The sequence below is a fragment of the Glycine soja genome, chromosome 18, assembly GCF_004193775.1.
Source record: "Glycine soja cultivar W05 chromosome 18, ASM419377v2, whole genome shotgun sequence".
Classification (NCBI taxonomy): Eukaryota; Viridiplantae; Streptophyta; class Magnoliopsida; order Fabales; family Fabaceae; genus Glycine; species Glycine soja.
In genome coordinates, this window is record NC_041019.1 from 987,188 (window position 1) to 1,005,502 (window position 18,315).

The 18,315-nt window shown below is 31.5% G+C and overlaps 2 protein-coding genes, 1 long non-coding RNA gene and 1 other non-coding gene across 8 annotated transcripts; 3 read left to right on the forward strand and 1 right to left on the reverse strand.

Moving 5' to 3' along the window:
* LOC114395955 lies at positions 1 to 3,046 on the forward strand. Of its 4 annotated transcripts, none has more exons than XR_003663167.1 (5): positions 1 to 701; positions 799 to 936; positions 1,185 to 1,260; positions 1,351 to 1,432; positions 1,756 to 2,249. It is a non-coding gene; the product is annotated as an uncharacterized LOC114395955 (long non-coding RNA). The 4 variants fall into 4 exon arrangements; XR_003663165.1 differs by adding an exon at positions 2,840 to 3,046 and having other exon boundaries at positions 13 to 936; positions 1,756 to 2,069; XR_003663166.1 differs by adding an exon at positions 2,840 to 3,046 and having other exon boundaries at positions 18 to 936; positions 1,756 to 2,034.
* Positions 3,047 to 4,549: 1,503 nt separating this feature from the next.
* LOC114395869 (sufE-like protein 2, chloroplastic) lies at positions 4,550 to 5,452 on the forward strand. The gene has a single exon (XM_028357737.1). The coding sequence runs from the start codon at positions 4,655 to 4,657 to the stop codon at positions 5,204 to 5,206; it is 552 nt and encodes a 183-aa protein (XP_028213538.1). The 5' UTR covers positions 4,550 to 4,654; the 3' UTR covers positions 5,207 to 5,452.
* Positions 5,453 to 7,778: 2,326 nt separating this feature from the next.
* On the reverse strand, positions 7,779 to 7,851 carry TRNAR-ACG. Its single transcript has one exon. It is a non-coding gene; the product is annotated as a tRNA-Arg (tRNA).
* Positions 7,852 to 10,982: 3,131 nt separating this feature from the next.
* LOC114396735 lies at positions 10,983 to 15,978 on the forward strand. Of its 2 annotated transcripts, none has more exons than XM_028358875.1 (15): positions 10,983 to 11,358; positions 12,425 to 12,586; positions 12,687 to 12,798; positions 12,924 to 13,067; positions 13,236 to 13,340; positions 13,649 to 13,732; positions 13,810 to 13,925; positions 14,057 to 14,158; positions 14,249 to 14,362; positions 14,456 to 14,512; positions 14,600 to 14,666; positions 14,796 to 14,849; positions 15,015 to 15,089; positions 15,182 to 15,217; positions 15,424 to 15,978. In XM_028358875.1, exons 2-15 carry the CDS (start codon positions 12,555 to 12,557, stop codon positions 15,535 to 15,537), a joined length of 1,212 nt encoding a protein of 403 aa, XP_028214676.1. In that variant the 5' UTR covers positions 10,983 to 11,358; positions 12,425 to 12,554; the 3' UTR covers positions 15,538 to 15,978. The 2 variants fall into 2 exon arrangements, with proteins under 2 accessions (XP_028214676.1, XP_028214677.1); XM_028358876.1 differs by having other exon boundaries at positions 10,985 to 11,358; positions 12,425 to 12,574.
* Positions 15,979 to 18,315: the final 2,337 nt, after the last annotated feature.

The window sequence follows — 18,315 nt, forward strand, 5'->3', positions numbered from 1 at the left end:
TCTGTTCCGAGAGGTATATTAACATTACATGGCCTATTATTCTTTTTCTGTAGCTATCATTTAGTACAGATGGCGTGTTTCGCTTGCTTGTTTCCTCACTGATTGAAACCTCTCCACATTAGATAATAAAAGCACAACTAAGTTGTTTTCCCATATATTCATGTGTTAATTTTAACTTGTGTACAACTGTAACTGCATTATCAATAGACTGAGTGAATGTATTATTATCCCACAGATGACTCTGTGGTCGATGGCAAAGTCTCCCCTTATGTATGGAGGGGATGTTCGGAAGATTGATCCTAGCACATATGATGTTATCACAAATCCTACCCTTTTGGAGATTAATTCTTTCAGCTCAAATAACATGGAGGCATGTGAACCATATATCTTTTTTGGGATGGAGGGAATAATGTTTCTCAAATTAATGTCATATTTCTTTTGCTGCATTGGCAGTTTCCTTATATCACAAGTGTGAATAGTGAAGATCGGGATCTTGGTAAGCAAATGAGAAGAAGCAGCAAAGAAATAAAAACAACCTATACTCATTCATTAGGCCTCACAAGCTGCACTGAGTCAAAGGCAAGTGGTTTGGCTAGTGGAAGTCTTAACCAATATCCTGAAAGACTATGTTGGAAAAGGAGTTTAGGAAACAAGCATCTTGCCCCCTTCTGTGTGCACAAGAGAGAACTTTACTTCCCATTGTAATCTTGCTTTATCTTTCTCTGTTTTATTTTCCTAACTTTGATTTGAGTATTAATGTTGTTGACAACAGAAATTGTGACTTTGATACCGATACAGTGGTGAAGTGGGTATGTATCAAGAGTATCATCACTATCATTTAGTTGCAACTAACAGAATAAAATTTTGCTTGGATGCTTCTCCAAAACACAAGCTTACTTCTAAAGAGTTCAAGAGAGGGACATTTTCTCCCTGCAGGTGGGATTCAAATCAGTTAAGTTGTAGTCTCTCTAGTCTCTTCTTCAGGCTGTTTTTGTGGTTTTTCTTGGGTTTATACAATTCAAAGATAATCTTTCTTGTGCATCCTACTACTTTTATCCCAATCTTTATGTCATATACCTTGGCCAATTTTTTTTATATATGAAATAACCTTTAGATATGCATTTATTTATTTTGATATGTTTTTGTGTATTCTGTTAGAAGCTGATCTTTGGAATCTTTAACAGATGTGGGAGTTGAACCCTAATGGGACCCTGGTGAAAAGTTATTCTGGCTTGTGTGCAACAGTAGAGTCTAGTGAAGGTGAAAATTTGTATATATGTACCTCTTTCTATAATGATTGTGATTGATGCAATTTATTGAGTTTATCTTGTTTTTTCCTCTAATTTTTAGTATCCATGATGCAAATTGTCCGTTTATGAAGATACTATAAATTCTGGTGGCCTGCACTCTTGGATAGCTACAGGAAGAAAAGGTATGTTGCTAACAAAACTACAGATAAATTTGGTCTCCGAAATATTGCTCTCTTTCTAAATAAGTCTTTAGAAAGTAGTGCTTAAAGTATTGAATGTCCATCAATTAAATTGGTTTAATTTGTCAAGCTCATCGGGCCGATCATCCATCCAATCCAATGAACACTTTTGAAAAATGCACATGTTATCTGTAAAGTAGTCTAGCAAATTTAGCCAAACTACATTTGTGTGTATTTGCGAGACATTGAGGGTGAACTAGCATGTCACAACAAATAATTGTTTGAAGTTATTATCTTCTAACTCCTAGAGTTGTATCTCTGTGTAGGAGAAGTCTACGTTGCATTCTTCAATCGAAGTGAAAAGAAGGCGGTAATATCTGCACAAACATCAGACCTGGCAGAGACTTCAGTTCTTGTGAGTGCAGTGAAGTGAGGAGATGCTATAGAAATAACTCAGGGAACGTTATCAACGGCAGTGGAAGTGCACTAGTTGTTCTCAATTGCAACTAGTCCATCCCCCTTTCCCCAAAAATAGAAGAAAAATGGCATTTCAGTGGCTTTCTTAATAGTTGTGCTAGTGGGGTGATGGCTGCTTGAGAAAACAAGTTAGTATATACTACTTTGTTTACTTCAAATAACGGTAAGTGAGTTGCCTAATAGGCACGCACTTAGTTGTCACTGCTAGGTGGAAGTACCAAATAGCTTTACACTATATTTGACTGGAGTTGCTATCACAAATTTAAGAAATTAATTAATTTTTATATAAATATGACTGGAGTACCAAAAAATTAAGAAATTAATTAAAATGTACTAAAAGAATAGAAAAACTACATTAATCACAAATTTTTATATAAATATATTAATTTTTATGTAGTAATAATTGCCTTAAAAAAATTATTTCAAAAACCAGTTTTGAATTTTGATTAGTTGAGAGTGATAATATTCTTCCAATTTGGGAATTAAACACGAAATATGTTTACCGTGAGATTACATAAAAAGTTAAATATATCGTTAAGGCAGCTTCCAGGTACGTACCCATTCATTCGAATGTATTGTGTTGTATTGTGGATATAATAATAATAATAATAATAATTCATATTAAATGAATGGATCTATTTCTTTTGTTTTATGGAAAATTAAGAAATAAATTTTGACGTTTACTGTGGAATGCCACCCACCCTGTTTTTGGTGTGTCAAAACAATTGACCATTTAGGGTAAGAGTTTATTTTTTTACAGAAAAAAATTATTTATTAATTCATTAATTTTTATTAGTAGAAAATTTAAACCTATGATCAATTTTTTTTTCTCTTTATCTTTTACCACTAAATCAGTCTTATGTGACCACTTTCTGTGCACATGCATGCTTGTTGAATTCTTATGTTATGTGCCATTATTGTTTTGGTGATCAGGTGGTGTAGCTGCTCCGGCTGCTGAGAAATAAGGAAAAAAGAAAAAAAGTAGAGGAAGACGATGATGATTTGGGATTCTCACTCTTCGATTAGACTACTACACTTATACTTTCTTCCTTTTTTACTTAAACAAACACCTTTAGTTTTAAGCTAAAAAATTTGTATTAATTTTGCATCAATTAATAATGCTTTTGGTTCTCAATAATATTTCATTACTGTTTTTTCATAGCACTCACTAATCAATTAATTTAAAATAAATAATTAAATTCGTCTCCACGAGTATATAAGGCACAAATAAATTAAACTATTAAAAATAAAAAAATATAAATTTAATTTTTAAATATGTAAAAAATATGATAAATTAAACTTATTAATCACATTTAAACAAGTATCGTTATAATAAATTATCTTATAAAGAAAATATTTACTAAAAACAACCACGTTTAATGTTTTAGAAATATGTAATGATTCAATACTTGTTTTAAAAAAATCATGAATTAATAATATAAAATGATTTTATATTGTTATTCATCATCACATATTTTATAATAAATATATTAAAAATCATACTAGATGTTTTTCATTGAATAATAATATTTTTTTATATTAGTATATCTATTAAATTCTAAAAAGTAAAAGGATTAGTAGGAGAATATCTTAAAAATATTTACAATTATTTCTTATAAAAAATAAATTTTATATTTACAAGTATTTAATGTAATTATATATTTAAATTTTAAATATAAAAATTCAAAATTACTATTTAAATTAGAATAATTTTGGGACGAGATTATTTATGTCCTTTATAATAGATGAGAGTGTAAAATATTGAAAAAATATTTGTCCAATTTTTAAAAAATAAGATGAAATCTCAACTTTTTAAAAATTTTATATTTAATAATTTTAATATAAAAAATAGGAAACGCAAGTATAAATGTCCAGATTTTTAAAACTGAAAACTCTCCTGTTTCTCTCAAGTGGAGAGAATCCATGGCCATAAAATGCTGTTAGTCTATTTACATTAAATTTATATTAAATATCTTCCTTCTATTTTAATTTTTTTTTTAATTTCACAACTAATGACTGATGATGTTTACCGAAAGCCATAAAAGAATTGGCGAGTTGGACATGCATTATTCTGTCCCAACATATTTTCACCGCGTTATACCATTCGTTATTTTATATAAACAATTTTTTAATGAATACAAAAAAAATAATTTTATAAAATGAACCTTATTATTACTAATTTATTTTTAATTTTTTTCATCTATTATTAATATTATAAGAGATGTAAGTAAGAAAAATTAATATTACATTAAAAAAATAATAGTAATTATTTTAAAACTTTTTTTTTTCTTACACATTCATTTTAAAAGAAAGTGACGCAAAAATACCGTAACGAATACTCTTACCATACATTTTGTATGAGTTGAAATGTTGAATTTAACAAGAGACACAAAATCTAATTAATAAACAATAAATTTGGTTAACGTCATTACATACGTTTGATTTTAGACATTGAGTTTAATTTTTTATACTCTGTATGACAAATTTATTTATATATAATAAGTGATTATGGAATGATTAATATTTTCATATCAAGGGATGATTAAACAATACCATAATCAAATTAAATTGTTGAAAGTTAAAAGTATAAAAGAATTGGCGGCCGCCATATAATATATATATAATGTGGCGATGGGAAAGTCTCTTCTTCATCTCCATCTCTCTCCTTTCTTCTCATTCTTCATTTCCCATGTTTTCTCACTCTGATCTGCAAAAATATAAATGAATTAATTGTTTCTTTATATAAAAATGTTCTATTTAATTACAATGACAAACAACGCTCTATTGACCACGTCGTCTTTTTCTTCTGCTAAATTCTCTTTGTTTCGAAAACCCAATACTTTCACTGTCAATTCCAATATTTTATGTTCGGAATCAAAAGTTGCCCACAAGCTTACCAACCTGACTTCAGAATTCACCTCTCTGACGCAGCCAATAGATCGAGTGAAGCGCCTCTTGCACTACGCCTCCCTTCTACCTCCCTTCGCCGACAACGAGCGGATTCCGGCGAACCGCGTGGGCGGCTGCGCCTCCCAGGTGTGGGTGGTGGCGGAGGTGGACGAGCGGCGGAGGATGCGGTTCCGGGCCGACAGCGACTCCGAGATTTCGAAAGGGTTCTGTTGGTGTCTGGTCTGGATACTTGATGGCGCGAAACCCGAGGAGGTGCTCTCGGTCCACAGGGACGATTTGGCTAACATCAACGTGGGGTTGGGGATGAGTCTCAAGGCCCACTCACGGACCAACACGTGGCACAACGTCTTGTTCTCCATGCAAACCGCTGCTAAGGGTTTCCTCCTCTGAAGTGAAAACAATCAATATTTTTCCTCTCACAACACACACGAATGTAGAAGCATGGGTGATGTTGTTGGGATATCCTTATTGCCCTTGTTCCTGTTTTTTCTTTTTATATATATAATCTCGTTTTTTTTTTTTATTGTTTTTATGATCACGGTGGGGTTAGCTATGTTCCCTGAAATCAAAGGGCGTGTGATAATGAGTCTGTCAATATAATTTTTAAATCAAACGGGAGTATATGTTTAGATTAGATTCTCGGTATAACAAAATTAATTAAATTTTTATGATCAATGCAAAACAATAAATAGTTGCTATCTACTTTTTTATTATGTCACCATGATTTTGTGTGTTATCCAAACACAGTAATTATTAATTGTAAAAAAATTATATATAAATGCGTGACGAATACGGTTACAATTGTTTTGCAGTGATAAACACCCCAAAAACCTTAATTATTTTGGTCATGGAACTCTTTTTAGTAACAAGGGCATGAGAAGTTTTCGAATGTGTTCTGATTTACAAGTACATGTGGTATTACGATTAGGGCAGATTCATCAATGGTATGCAGGATGCGGATTTCTAAGGCTTTTTGTGACTTTATTAATATGGCGACGTAGATGCATGTGGCCTTGTATTTATAATTAGGTGAATGCAAATGTTGCTAATGCATATGGCATTATTTTTTTTTTCTACATTACTTGAGCATGTGTTGTGACTCTCAGGTTTTATATGGGATGTTATTGCAACTTAGAAAGCTTCCTGCTGTCTTTATTAACTGTTTTTTAAATTAGGTGTCGATAGACTTTGTGCTGCGGGTTTTTCTGCATCATTTGTGGTTTTGTTTTGTCAATTTGCCTTGTGATGTTATTGGCTGAAATTTTGACATAATATTTCCTTTGCCACGTTTGTTCTCTCTAGAACATTGATTGATACAAGAACCGTAACCAGAGAAGAAGTCCACACACATGATCTGCTGCATGGATAAGATGCTCTGCTTAAATTTGGAATTATGATTTTATTGATTATCTGATCATACAGCTTAGCAAGATAACTACTTGAATGAATTATGAATGGAAGGAGAATTAATGTTTTGAGAAATCAAACATATACATTTTGTAGTATTTTGCTAGTTAGGAAGAGAGAAATTTAGAAAAAGGATCCGTGTATATATATATATATATATATATATATTGGTCCCTGAACCATTACATTGCAATTACGTACCCGATCAAAGTCCCAATCTTAGGTTACAAATGTCCAAATGAAAAATCATACATTTATTGAGGGGATGGACACTGATATTATTATATGATTAAAATAATTAACTAATAACGAGGAAGAAACATTTGACCAAAAAAGCACACGTTGCGTTAAATTAGTCAGATTCAATGTCTTCAAGATTTAAATATGTATGTATTTTTTAATAATATCTTACTTGTATTACACATTCCCTATGATTTATAAACACTCTTTTACTCTGTGTACATTCCATTAACACTTATAAATCTATTTCACCCATCATATTTTTATACTTCATTCTTTTTTTCCCACTAGATGTCAAATATGTTTTAAATGTCATCTCGACCTGAATAAAGCAACAAAGGCAACATGCTTGTCAAAATGCAACAAAGTCCAATATATAATCTCATGACAAATATTCTATTTTATTTTACTCGAGATTCAAGAATGTTCCCAACAATGTACCTTATTTCTAGTGAGTGTCCAATGTTAAATATCAGACACGCTGCATGTTGTTGTCTATGATTATTGGACTTAATTTTTGGGTCAATCAATCTTAAGAATCATTATTTTGGAAATTATTAAATATATTTCATAAATTCTCCAAAACAAAAAACAATTCTATGTGGTGCAATAAAATATGGCTCATTTCACCCTCAAATAAATTATTATTTTTTGTTTTTAGTTGTCAAAATCATATCATCATAGCGGATAAATCCTTAACTAGCATTTACATTCGGGTTGTATAGAAAAAAAATATAAATTTTGAGTTATCATTATTAGTATGAAATATTTATTAATTTTATTGGTAATTAATATTTGTTAAATAATCTAGCTAGTCTTCCTAACATATTTTTTTATCCACAAAATTATTAAGATCGATCATATTTAAAAAAAAATCAAACGTAATTTCATTTGAACCAACATACTTGATGTTTAGTGTAATGTTCTTGAGAAAAATAATCATGTGACTTTCTTTGTCCTACTAGACTCTTAGTTGTGATTTCAGTATTTTTCATAATCTGTCCCATAAATTGATGAATAAGGATCTGATTATGGTGCTAAACATACCCGTTACACAATTTTTACCAAAGCAAAAATTTCTTGTGGTGTCTCCAATGGATAGAATACAACAGACACTTGGACGATAGCACAGGTCATTAGACTTTTGGTATTCAAAGCTGTAAATAAATAGCATCTACACTTAGATTCTTGATGGCTGTTTTATAGTATATCTTTTTTAAAGAGAGATATGTGGTTAAAAAATAAAAATCAGATAACCTGGATTTCTCAGTCGAACAAACATTTGGAGGGATTACAAATTACCCAAAAGTAAAAACGACTCCACTGGGGATCGAACCCAGAATCTCTGGTTCCGTAGACCAGCGCCTTATCCATTGGGCCATGGAGTCCTAACGATGTTCAAATGCGTTTAAAATAAAATTAAAACAGTTACGTTTGTAATGCAAATTGTAAACAGTATGCTCTGTGTATGATAAGCCTAGGGGAGAATTTGTTGTGTGACAGCAGGTAATAATAAGAGATTTTAATCCATAAGAAGGTGAATTTTGAGATATGATATGCTTATTTAGTTTAACATCTTCTAATTTTGTTAATTTAATTGTTATATTAAAAGTTATCATTAAAAAAAAATCAGGTAATTGAAAACTATTTGACATTTCATTAGGTAATTTTAATATAAAGATTTTGTTAACCGGTATCCTTAGATATTGATTAAAGAACTAAAAAAATATTTATTGAATAAAGAGAATGAAAAAAAGTTACGAATATTCTAATATTTTTTTTTTTAGTTTTTTAAGCAATGTCCTAAGAGCATCCATTAATATTTATCTTAATTTAATGCATGATATGTTTTTAAAAAAACAACTAAATGTAGACTATAAGAATAAATGTTTACAGATGTTTAATTGATCTAAAAAATTGATATATATATATATATATATATATATATATATATATATATATATGATCGTGAAGATAATATTACATGATTTACTAATGGTTGTATTGATATATTTTAATTTAATAATTGTGGTTATATTAAATGAAATAAATATTAAAAGAGCTAATATTTGAATAAACAAATTTCTGATATCAAGTATGAGTTCTCAGATTTTCCCATCCATAATTATTTTATTTAACTCAAGTAAAAAATGTTTCTCATAAAAAGATTTATAAACTCATACAAGAAGAATAATTCTCATTATATATAAACACACGGTTAATTTGTTCAATAAAATTGTCATATTCTCTTGCTTGGATTAGAAAGTTATGTAGTGCTGATAGTTGATGGCCTGTACAAGGTAAGCAATAGAAATATGAATAGAAACGAGGATAAATTCAAATGCATATCATTGATCATTTTCTTCTTTTAAGTATCTTATAAGGATGCAATTATGGTTAGTTTGATTCTTTAAATAATTTTAACTTCAAATTTAGCTCTTAATAATGAAAATAATATCAAAATTGTTTTTTAGTCCATGAACTGAGAAACTTATAAACTAAATGGTTTTTTTAGAATAATAAAGTAAAATGATGTTAATTTTGTACTATTTAAAAACTAAACCAATAATATCTTTCATGATTAAGGGACTAAAATGATATCATTTTTTATATACTCCCAATGTTAATTTTTATGATTGAAAAACTAGATTATTATTAAAAAAAAAAAAACTAATGACACTACTCAGTCATATATCACATGTAAATGCTGTTGGAAGTATGTGATTGAAGGTGAATACCAATCAATCAGTACTTATGATGTGCTGAATGGGTCATATGTACACAATTCCATTCCATGTTGACCATGGGCTGCATTAGGGCCTTATAACACGGGGTAATTTCTCTTACTATTCTTAACTTATTTGGCTATTTCTTAATAATTTGATTCTTCAAAATTCATTTGGCTATGACTCTGAACATTATGATCGCAATACTATTATGCCTAACTAGATTGAATTGTGATGTTGTCACGCGACAATTAATTTTGATTGCTCACGTACTAATTCAGATCATTCAATATTTAGGTCCCCTTGACTTGATTGATTTTATTTTATTTTTTACTTCTAAGAAAATGATAAAATTAAAGATAAAATTGTATTTTTGGTTTCTCAATTTGTCTTCAATTTTGATTTTGGTTCCCCTTTAAAATTATTGACGAATTTCTATTTTATCCCATTATGCAATCTTGGTCCTCCAATTCAGAATTGTACGTTTACTATTATACAAGAATGTTGACTGTTACGTGTCACGTTCTTATCGGATAATGACTGTCACGTATCATGTTTTGATTGGTCAATGACAATAATGCATTTCATCTTTCATGGATTCGACATCCAATCAGAACATGACACGTGACGGTCATCATTCAATAAGAATGTGACACGTGACTGTCAACATTCTTTTATAATAGTCAAAGTCCAATTTTGGATTGAGAGATTAAGATTGAGTGGTTGAATAAAATAAGAGAACAAAATTCAATAATAAATTTAAAGGATGAACAAAATTAAAATTGAAAACAATTTGGAAAACAAAAATGTAATTTTACTTAAAATTAAACAAAAGTGTAATATCATGTTCATGAAAGCACAAAAGTTCTTAGTTTTTCTGGTGAACACAAAAGTACTTAGTAATTATTATGCTCACATTTTACTTTATTTTTTAGATACATAAACTCCTTATTACATTTTTATTTAAAAAATTGCACCTAGAGAAAAACTTCAAAGTAAGTTTGTAAACAAAATTCAATAAAAATACTTCTTGAGCCACTCTTCACGATTTCATATTTAAGATTAATTTCTACAATCTTTTGCTAACTGCTAATGTGACTATTGAAGTATTGGAACTTGACTTAAACACGTTTTCGATTTGTGAGATAATACGTTAATTTGATTCATGCATAATATATATATTTTTATAAAGATGGAGAGCATTATGTAATTAAGTTCTAGAATGAAAATTAATTTCGTTGACTCAAAACTATATTTTATATATGTGATTACTTTTCATTAAATTATAAAAAAGTTATATAATATTTTAAAATATTAAGAATGTACCAAAATGTCTAAAAAAATGTACAAAAAAGCCAAATTTAGAACCGATATAATTAAGATGTTCTTAACTATTAAGAAATCGCTTATAATAAGAATTTTTTAGAAAAAAATCCAATAGGAAATTATTAATTAATTATAATTAATATCATTAAAATACTTGGTAACAAACATCCATAAGGCATGTGAGAACAGTCTCAATCCCTTTGAAACAGAAACGTCATCAATTTCATTCGACCTAAATCCTTTGCCTAATAAACGGAATAACAAAACATCACAACCTTGTCTTTTTTATTTTATTTTATCTAGTGGTACCACTATCACCACCTCGCCTTATCTTTTACACCAACAACTTCAATCAAAAGGACAATTACTTATCTCTAATCACTAATCATCCTAATCGATTTTGATTTGAAAATTCAAATACAATCACTAATCACAGCCCTTTCTCTCTCTCTCTCTAATTAATTTTCATAAGTAAAGGTGGAAGAAGAGAAGGGAACTCAAAAACCAAAACCAAAAACAAAACAAGGGGTACAAAAAAATAGAGGAGCATGACCCTCCATGCTGTTTAAACTCTAATAGACTCGATCTTGTTTGGTAGTGCTATTTCTATTGCTATAAACCCAAACCAAAGAAGATTCCACCCTTCATTTATTTCTTCGTACGTGTCTCTGCCGCTGAAAATTTCTTTCTCTGCTTTGCTCGCTCTATAACTTTCGACTTTATTTTCGATCAACATCATCAAACTCCTCGCATTTGGGGTTTTTTTTTCCTCAGCTATTCACCAGAAAAAAAGCTTCCATTTTTGCTCAGATCTTCCTCTTGCTCCTCCCGTTCCTGTTCCTGGTACATTTTCAGCTTCTCTTATTTATTGTCTTCGCAGTTTCAAAATTCATGAACTAAAGTTGAAAGCTTCAAATACTAGGATTAAATTTCCCCAAAACATAACCCCATGTAACTTTATTCCCCTTTCCCCTTCTTTTCTGGAAGAAAGATATATGTAAAAAAAAGTGATAAAATTTAGGATCGTGGTCATAGCATTCAATAGAGCTTCAGTTCAGAGATATAGATGCTGTAGAATGATTTACGAGTTCAGTTTATGTTAGTGGTAGTAGTACCATCATTGCGTCTTTATCACGCTGGAGAATTGTGCCTCTTTTTATTCCGCTTCCCAAAAAGCTTATCAATAATTTTCTCAAGAGAGAGTTTTTGCTTGCGAAGGTTTTTGTTAATAAAAAATTATGATAGTTCAGATATGGCAAGTTTTATATATTTTCTTTCCTTTTCCTTCTTTCCTTTTATCTGAATGTTTTAATGGCAGTTTCTATATTTGCATTGAAACTGCCGCGTGGTTTTGCATATGTGAAGCTACTATGTTGGGTGTCAATATCTATGTAATCCGTATCAACTTCTGTCAAAGAGATCACATGAGTTGTCCAACCTGTCTGAGTTAATTTCGGAGGTTATTGAGGAAAAAACACATGCTTTTCTTGCCTATGGTTCATTTCACTCAGTGTCTTTCTTCATTTTAGCTAAACTTGGTTCCTTTGCTTTTGCTTCTTGGCAACTTCTACCATACTAACCACCGACAGTGCCTTTTAGAGGTGCTCTTGCTTCCATGATTGCCATTTTATATGGTTGAAAAGTTCAACCGAATGGTGCTATGATAAGTTGCCATGCTGCTTGGGTTGTGGAACACCTTCATGAATACAAGCAAACTAATCTTGTAAATGCCTATGCTATGTTGGGGATTTGAGATTATATTAGGGGATATTGTATAATCTGTATTCCTAACAAGATAATTTTTTTGTCTAATAAAACAATTATCCATTATGTTCTTTTGAAATTAGAATCATTATCTGGTTCCAAATTTTTAATGTTTCTTGTTCTTTCTGCTTTGTTCCTTTGGCAGGGTTTTTATTACTTTAATTTGACAAGCATATCTGTTTCTTATACTGAGGATACTTGCCAATTGATAAACAGTGAAGAATAGCTCCTCCATATAGTTTTATGAACATACAGTTGCAGAAGTTCCAACATAAATGGTGATCATCACTCGCAGGTCTAATAATTGGTGATAGCTATGTTCTTTTAATAAGAAAATTTGTGTATTCTAGTTAATGTCAACAACTCCCTTCAATTGACATTGGACATTTCCATTTCATTGGCTGCAGTTCTGCTGGTAGAAAACCAAGTGAAATTATGAAGTTTTTCTTGACAACTTTTATTGGTATAGTTTTCGGATTCTTTATAGGAGTATCAATTCCAACATTGTCAATAACAAAGGTGCAGACTGAGTATCTCTTTCCTCTCCTCTTTATGGCATAGTTTGTGCAGAAATAAAATTTTGTCAATGGTTTTATGTTATTGGACTTGATAATGGTATGCTAACGGTGCATAACAATTTGCAGTTGAATCTCCCATCTGGCCTGCTTCCCTCCATTGATCTTTCTTACATTGAAGACAGATATGCAGGTCGCCAGGCTTGGTCTTTTATGAATAATGGTAACAAAAGAAGTTCATCGCAAGTTCAATTATCAAGTGATACATCAAAGGTACACACTGCATCCTGGTATCATTTTATTAGGGCATTTTAAGCCACTGATTTTATGGGGATTATAATGACCTTTTCATGTTCTTGTTCATAAATGGTTACCAACAGAGAGTCTGTATATTGAATTATGGATCACTCACTTGTTCCTTATTCTCTTGCTTCTCTTCAGATTTGGGTTCCCTCAAATCCAAGAGGTGCAGAAAGATTACCTCCTGGCATTGTTGAAGCCGAGTCAGACTTTTATTTGCGTAGATTGTGGGGCAAGCCCAGTGAGGTGTGTATCCTAAAACAGTTTATAGGCTCATTATGGCCACAATTCCTAATATCACTAGAAAACTGTTTTTTTTCCTCCCTTATTTTCTACCATTTTTGAGGTGGGTAGGGAGTTGGAGCAAAGAAAGCTTGTCCTTTTTTGTGCATCAAAATAACAGCTAAATTTCAGCTAAGGTCTTGTTAAGTGCTACATGATAGCAAAGCAAAATAAGTCTTTCATATGTTTGGCTAGATTATTTGCTTGCTTATATGAAAGGAAAAAAACAAATATTTAGTGGACAGAGCATTTAATTAAGTTGACACTTGCAGGATCTAACGTCCAGGCCAAATTACCTTGTAACCTTCACTGTTGGCTATGATCAGAAAAATAATATTGATGCAGCTGTGAAAAAGGTCTTAATCAGTTCATTCCTCTCTCTGTTTGCATATGCTTGTTTATGTGTCTTTTAACTGAAAATTTGCTTGAACAGTTTTCAGGGAACTTCACTATCCTGCTATTTCATTATGATGGCCGAACTACTGAATGGGATGAGTTTGAATGGTCAAAGCAGGCTATTCATGTCAGTGTTCACAAACAGACCAAATGGTTAGGAGCTAAGCGGTTAATTATTTTTTAGATAATAAATTATCGTTGTAGTTTTTGCAAGTATTAGTGTTCAATGCTTACCTAATTTCAATTATGTTATTATATTGACAATTTTGGTTTTTCCCTCTTAGGTGGTATGCCAAGCGGTTTCTGCATCCTGACATTGTGGCACCATATGACTATATATTCATATGGGATGAAGACCTGGGTGTTGAGCATTTTAATGCGGAAGAGTGAGTATTGGATATGAGAGGGATATTTTTTTAAAAGATTTTATTTATTTTTAATCAAATTTTCATATGCCTCTCTTATTTCAAGTGCAGGTACATAAAACTGGTGAGGAAGCATGGGTTGGAGATTTCACAGCCTGGCTTAGAGCCTAATAAAGGGTTGACATGGCAAATGACAAAAAGAAGAGGTGATCAGGAAGTTCACAAGTAAGAATGATTGGAGTCCTGCACCAGTTTTATGGCAGTTCATGTTATTTTAAAGAATGCACATTAACTGTTTATTTTCTTGATTTCTGTTAGAGTGACAGAGGAAAAACCAGGATGGTGTTCTGACCCTCATTTGCCTCCTTGTGCAGCGTAAGTAGCTGCTGATGTATTTATCATTTACATTATCTAGTTTACAGGACTGCATCTCATTGTGCTATCACTGTTATATAAATGCAGGTTTGTTGAGATTATGGCTCCAGTGTTCTCAAGAGATGCATGGCGCTGTGTGTGGCATATGATTCAGGTTGACTGATTAATCCTGAAGTCCTAATTGCTTTAAAAGATGCCCTTGACTAGTTGTTTTTTATGATGCATCCTTGACAAGTTCTTTAAGCACTTAGTAAAATTATGGTTGTACCACTTGACATTGCAGAATGACTTGGTCCACGGGTGGGGTCTTGATTTTGCTCTTAGAAGATGTGTTGAGGTGAGTCCATTCTCACACCTTTGTCAAGTAAAATCCAATTTGGCTTGACCAGTTGACCTTAGGATAAGCACATGCCAATGAAAAGAAAAAAGTGGAAAATAAAAATGCAATCTATACATACTATGAAGCTTTAAACAATGATCCTTTTTTTCCCCCCTGATTTAGCCTGCCCATGAGAAGATTGGAGTTGTTGATTCTCAGTGGATTGTTCACCAAGGTCTTCCCTCACTAGGGAATCAGGTACTTTGTTTGTCATGATTTCTCTAGACTTGACATTTTTACTCAAAAATCTGGCTGTAATTTATGCTTATTAATATTCCTTTTCTTTGCAGGGTGAATCTCAAACAGGGAAATCACGGTGGCAGGGGGTATGTTACTATGTTTTACATGTTCAATATTTTTCAGCTGAATTTGTTTGATTACTTTTCTCAAGATCGTTTGATATGGTATTTGGCTTCTTTTTATCTCACATTAAAGTCTAATGAAGAGGTTGTGTGTGTTATAATGGAAGTAGTCTAAATGTTATGTATTTTGATAAAGAAATTTGTTGATGTTAAAATGTTGTTTGTGCTAGGTGAGGGAGCGGTGTAGAAAGGAGTGGACCATGTTCCAGAGTCGGTTGGCAAATGCCGAAAACGCGTATTACAAGTCCATGGGAACTGATACATCTAATTCCACAGCTCATTAGGGTGACTAAGGCCAAAGTTGACTTGTACACAGATATCATTACTACCCTTACGCGTAGAATTTTCCCTTGAAGAAAAATATATATTCCTATGTAACGTTACGTACATGCAATGCAATCACAATAGAGTCCTAGCTGGGGACCAAACAATCATTTCGATGTAGAATTTTGCAGTACTGAACAGTGAGTAAATCAAGTGAAGAGAATTATTATTGCTGCTAATGAAAGTGCTTATAGGAAATGGAAATGCTAGTGTATCCTAAAATTGGAGGCTGACAACGAAGTTCATTAGGGTATGTATGTTTGGAATGGAGAAAACGAAATGTCATAATTATCATACCCTTGGGAGGAGGAGAAAGGACTATTACTATAATAGTGTTACAATTTCTTATTGTTTTGTTCTACTAGTCAGATACTGGAATAAAACTTTAAAAGTTGATTTTATCATAAACTGTTTAAATAAGTAGGATTGTCTTTAGTGAACAATATCAGTGTTATAGGCAAAAAAAAAAAAAAATCATTATTTTATCCATTATAAAAAATCTTATTTTATACTTTTCCATGTGTTGACAAGTTGAAAACAGAAGATGGCAAGAGAGTCATTTTCAAAATCGGTTGTGGGGCGCGCTAATCGGATATGGGGGGTTCCAATATTTATTTCCGTAGTATCGTTGTGTTCAATCCTGGTGAATTTTCTAGATTCGTTTCCAAATGGTTGCTGTGGGCACGATCTTTTGTTGTTTTTTCCGGTGATTACCATCATTTTAACAAAATCAAATGGCTGAGCGTTCAATCAAACACTTGAATAACTCTACGATGACGACAACTTAACTAGAGTTTTCAATATCTGATCGCCAGGTGTATGTTTCGAGAAAGAAGAAAACAACCATAAACTTTGGAATTGGTTTCGTGTGTTGTGGATCATGGGGAAACTCGGTTGGGCCACTGGAATTGATCTAATCTAGTCACTTGCTATAAGTATAATTGGACTAATAAATGTACTCTGATTATAGAAAAAAAAATCCACGTTCAATTTTTTTTTAGGTGGAAGAATTGAAGAAAATAGTATTAGGAGTTTACAATAACTCTCATTAATTTTACTTAACTAATTAAGTTAGTTCTACTAAACATTAGAGTTTCAAATCCAAACTGTAAAAAAAAATCTAAAAATCGAATCAAACCGATTATTTTTGGATGATTTTTTTTCTCAAATTCAGTTTGGTTTCATCTGTTATTTGTATTTTTGAAATCGAATCAAACTATAATACTTATACTCATACTTATAGTACTTTAAAATTATATATTTTAGAGTGTTTTGTAGTATTATTTATACAAATTCATATAATGTACACCACTTACTTTTGCCTTTTCATATGATTTTTTTCCTGCATAGAGGATTGGCTCGAAACAAAATAAGTGGTCAAGTGGGAATGATTTTATAGGCAGCTACTGTTTGGACTTTATGGAGATCTAGAAATGCTTGTGTTTGGGAATGAGGTCTTTGATCGAGAGAAAATATTCCAAGATATTCAATTTTTCACTTGGTTTTGGTTAAAGAATTTAATGAAGGTAGACGTGGTCTCATTCTTGCCGTGGCAGATACAGACTAACTTATGCCTGAAACAACTCACTCCTGGCTCGTCTCTTACACCTCCCTTGATTGAATAGATGATGCATGAAGTGGGTTGAATTTTCTCGTGCAGAATATATGTTGCTATTGCTGTCATGCAGGGAACATAAATTGCTATGTGCTTTTATTACTCTTTCTTTATTGGCTACCTGGAGTGATCAATCTGGTATCGACAACTTTATTTGTTGAATACAAGGAGGTAGTAATGGTTGATTTTTTGAAAGTATCATAAAGATAAGTGGGATAGAAAGATAGGTGGAGAATTAATTTGTTAGACACGGTGGGGGTTACGTACGATAACAATTGCCTTGATGGAATAGAAGGGGAAGTGAATTTTTTCTTGTTGTCTCTTTGGTTACTTAATATTTACACCTACACGTTAATATTTTGTAACCTTGGTCTAGAATTGGTGTATGATGACCAATACTTGTACATAGGTTGAGATATTCTTTGTGTCGTATATATCAATATATGTCTTATTTTACTGATTAAAAAAAATAAAAATACTAACACTTTCTAAAATGGGGTTGTAAGAAAGGAAAATAACTCTGAGAAATAAACAAGCTGTTTATACAATACAGACACGTTTCTCTTTGATATTATTTTTAATTTCTATTTTAATTTCCACTTTATTACGGTATTCTTATATTCATCGCTAAAATTTCAGAGAAAGAGTATTATTTATGGATCTTATTAAGGAGTAGTACTCTAAAGACACCCGATAAAGACTATTTGATATCACATATTTTATTAAAATAAAAATGAATCTTTTTTAATGTTTTTAACACGATAACTATATGTTTTAATTTAATATTTTGTTTATAAACTAATACTTTCAAACTATTAATTAACATTTCTAACTATTTATTTCGATATTACGGCAAGAGAATATTAACCATTTTTCTTTTAATGACTAATGTTTATGAATGATATAAGTGAAGCTACTGGTAAGAAGAACGTTGGTTTGCAAAGAAAATATCTCTTGGACGTTTACAAGAAGCCATACTGTGCATCTCTCTTCTGACTTACCTTAAATTTTATAGTGCAGCATAGGCATCCAAAAGGTTTCCTTAAAAACTGATTCATAAGGGAGTGGTCTACCCAACTATATAAGTACTTATCATGTTCATGAATTACCCGATGTGGGACTA

Excerpts from the sequence above, each read along its gene's own strand:
- LOC114395869 (XM_028357737.1), top strand. The coding sequence starts at position 4,655 with ATGTTCTATTTAATTACAATGACAAACAACGCTCTATTGACCACGTCG.
- LOC114396735 (XM_028358875.1), top strand. The coding sequence starts at position 12,555 with ATGGTGATCATCACTCGCAGGTCTAATAATTG. Across the intron at positions 12,799-12,923 it reads CAACATTGTCAATAACAAAG|TTGAATCTCCCATCTGGCCT; the intron begins GTGCAGACTGAG and ends AACAATTTGCAG. Across the intron at positions 14,513-14,599 it reads CATTTGCCTCCTTGTGCAGC|GTTTGTTGAGATTATGGCTC; the intron begins GTAAGTAGCTGC and ends ATATAAATGCAG.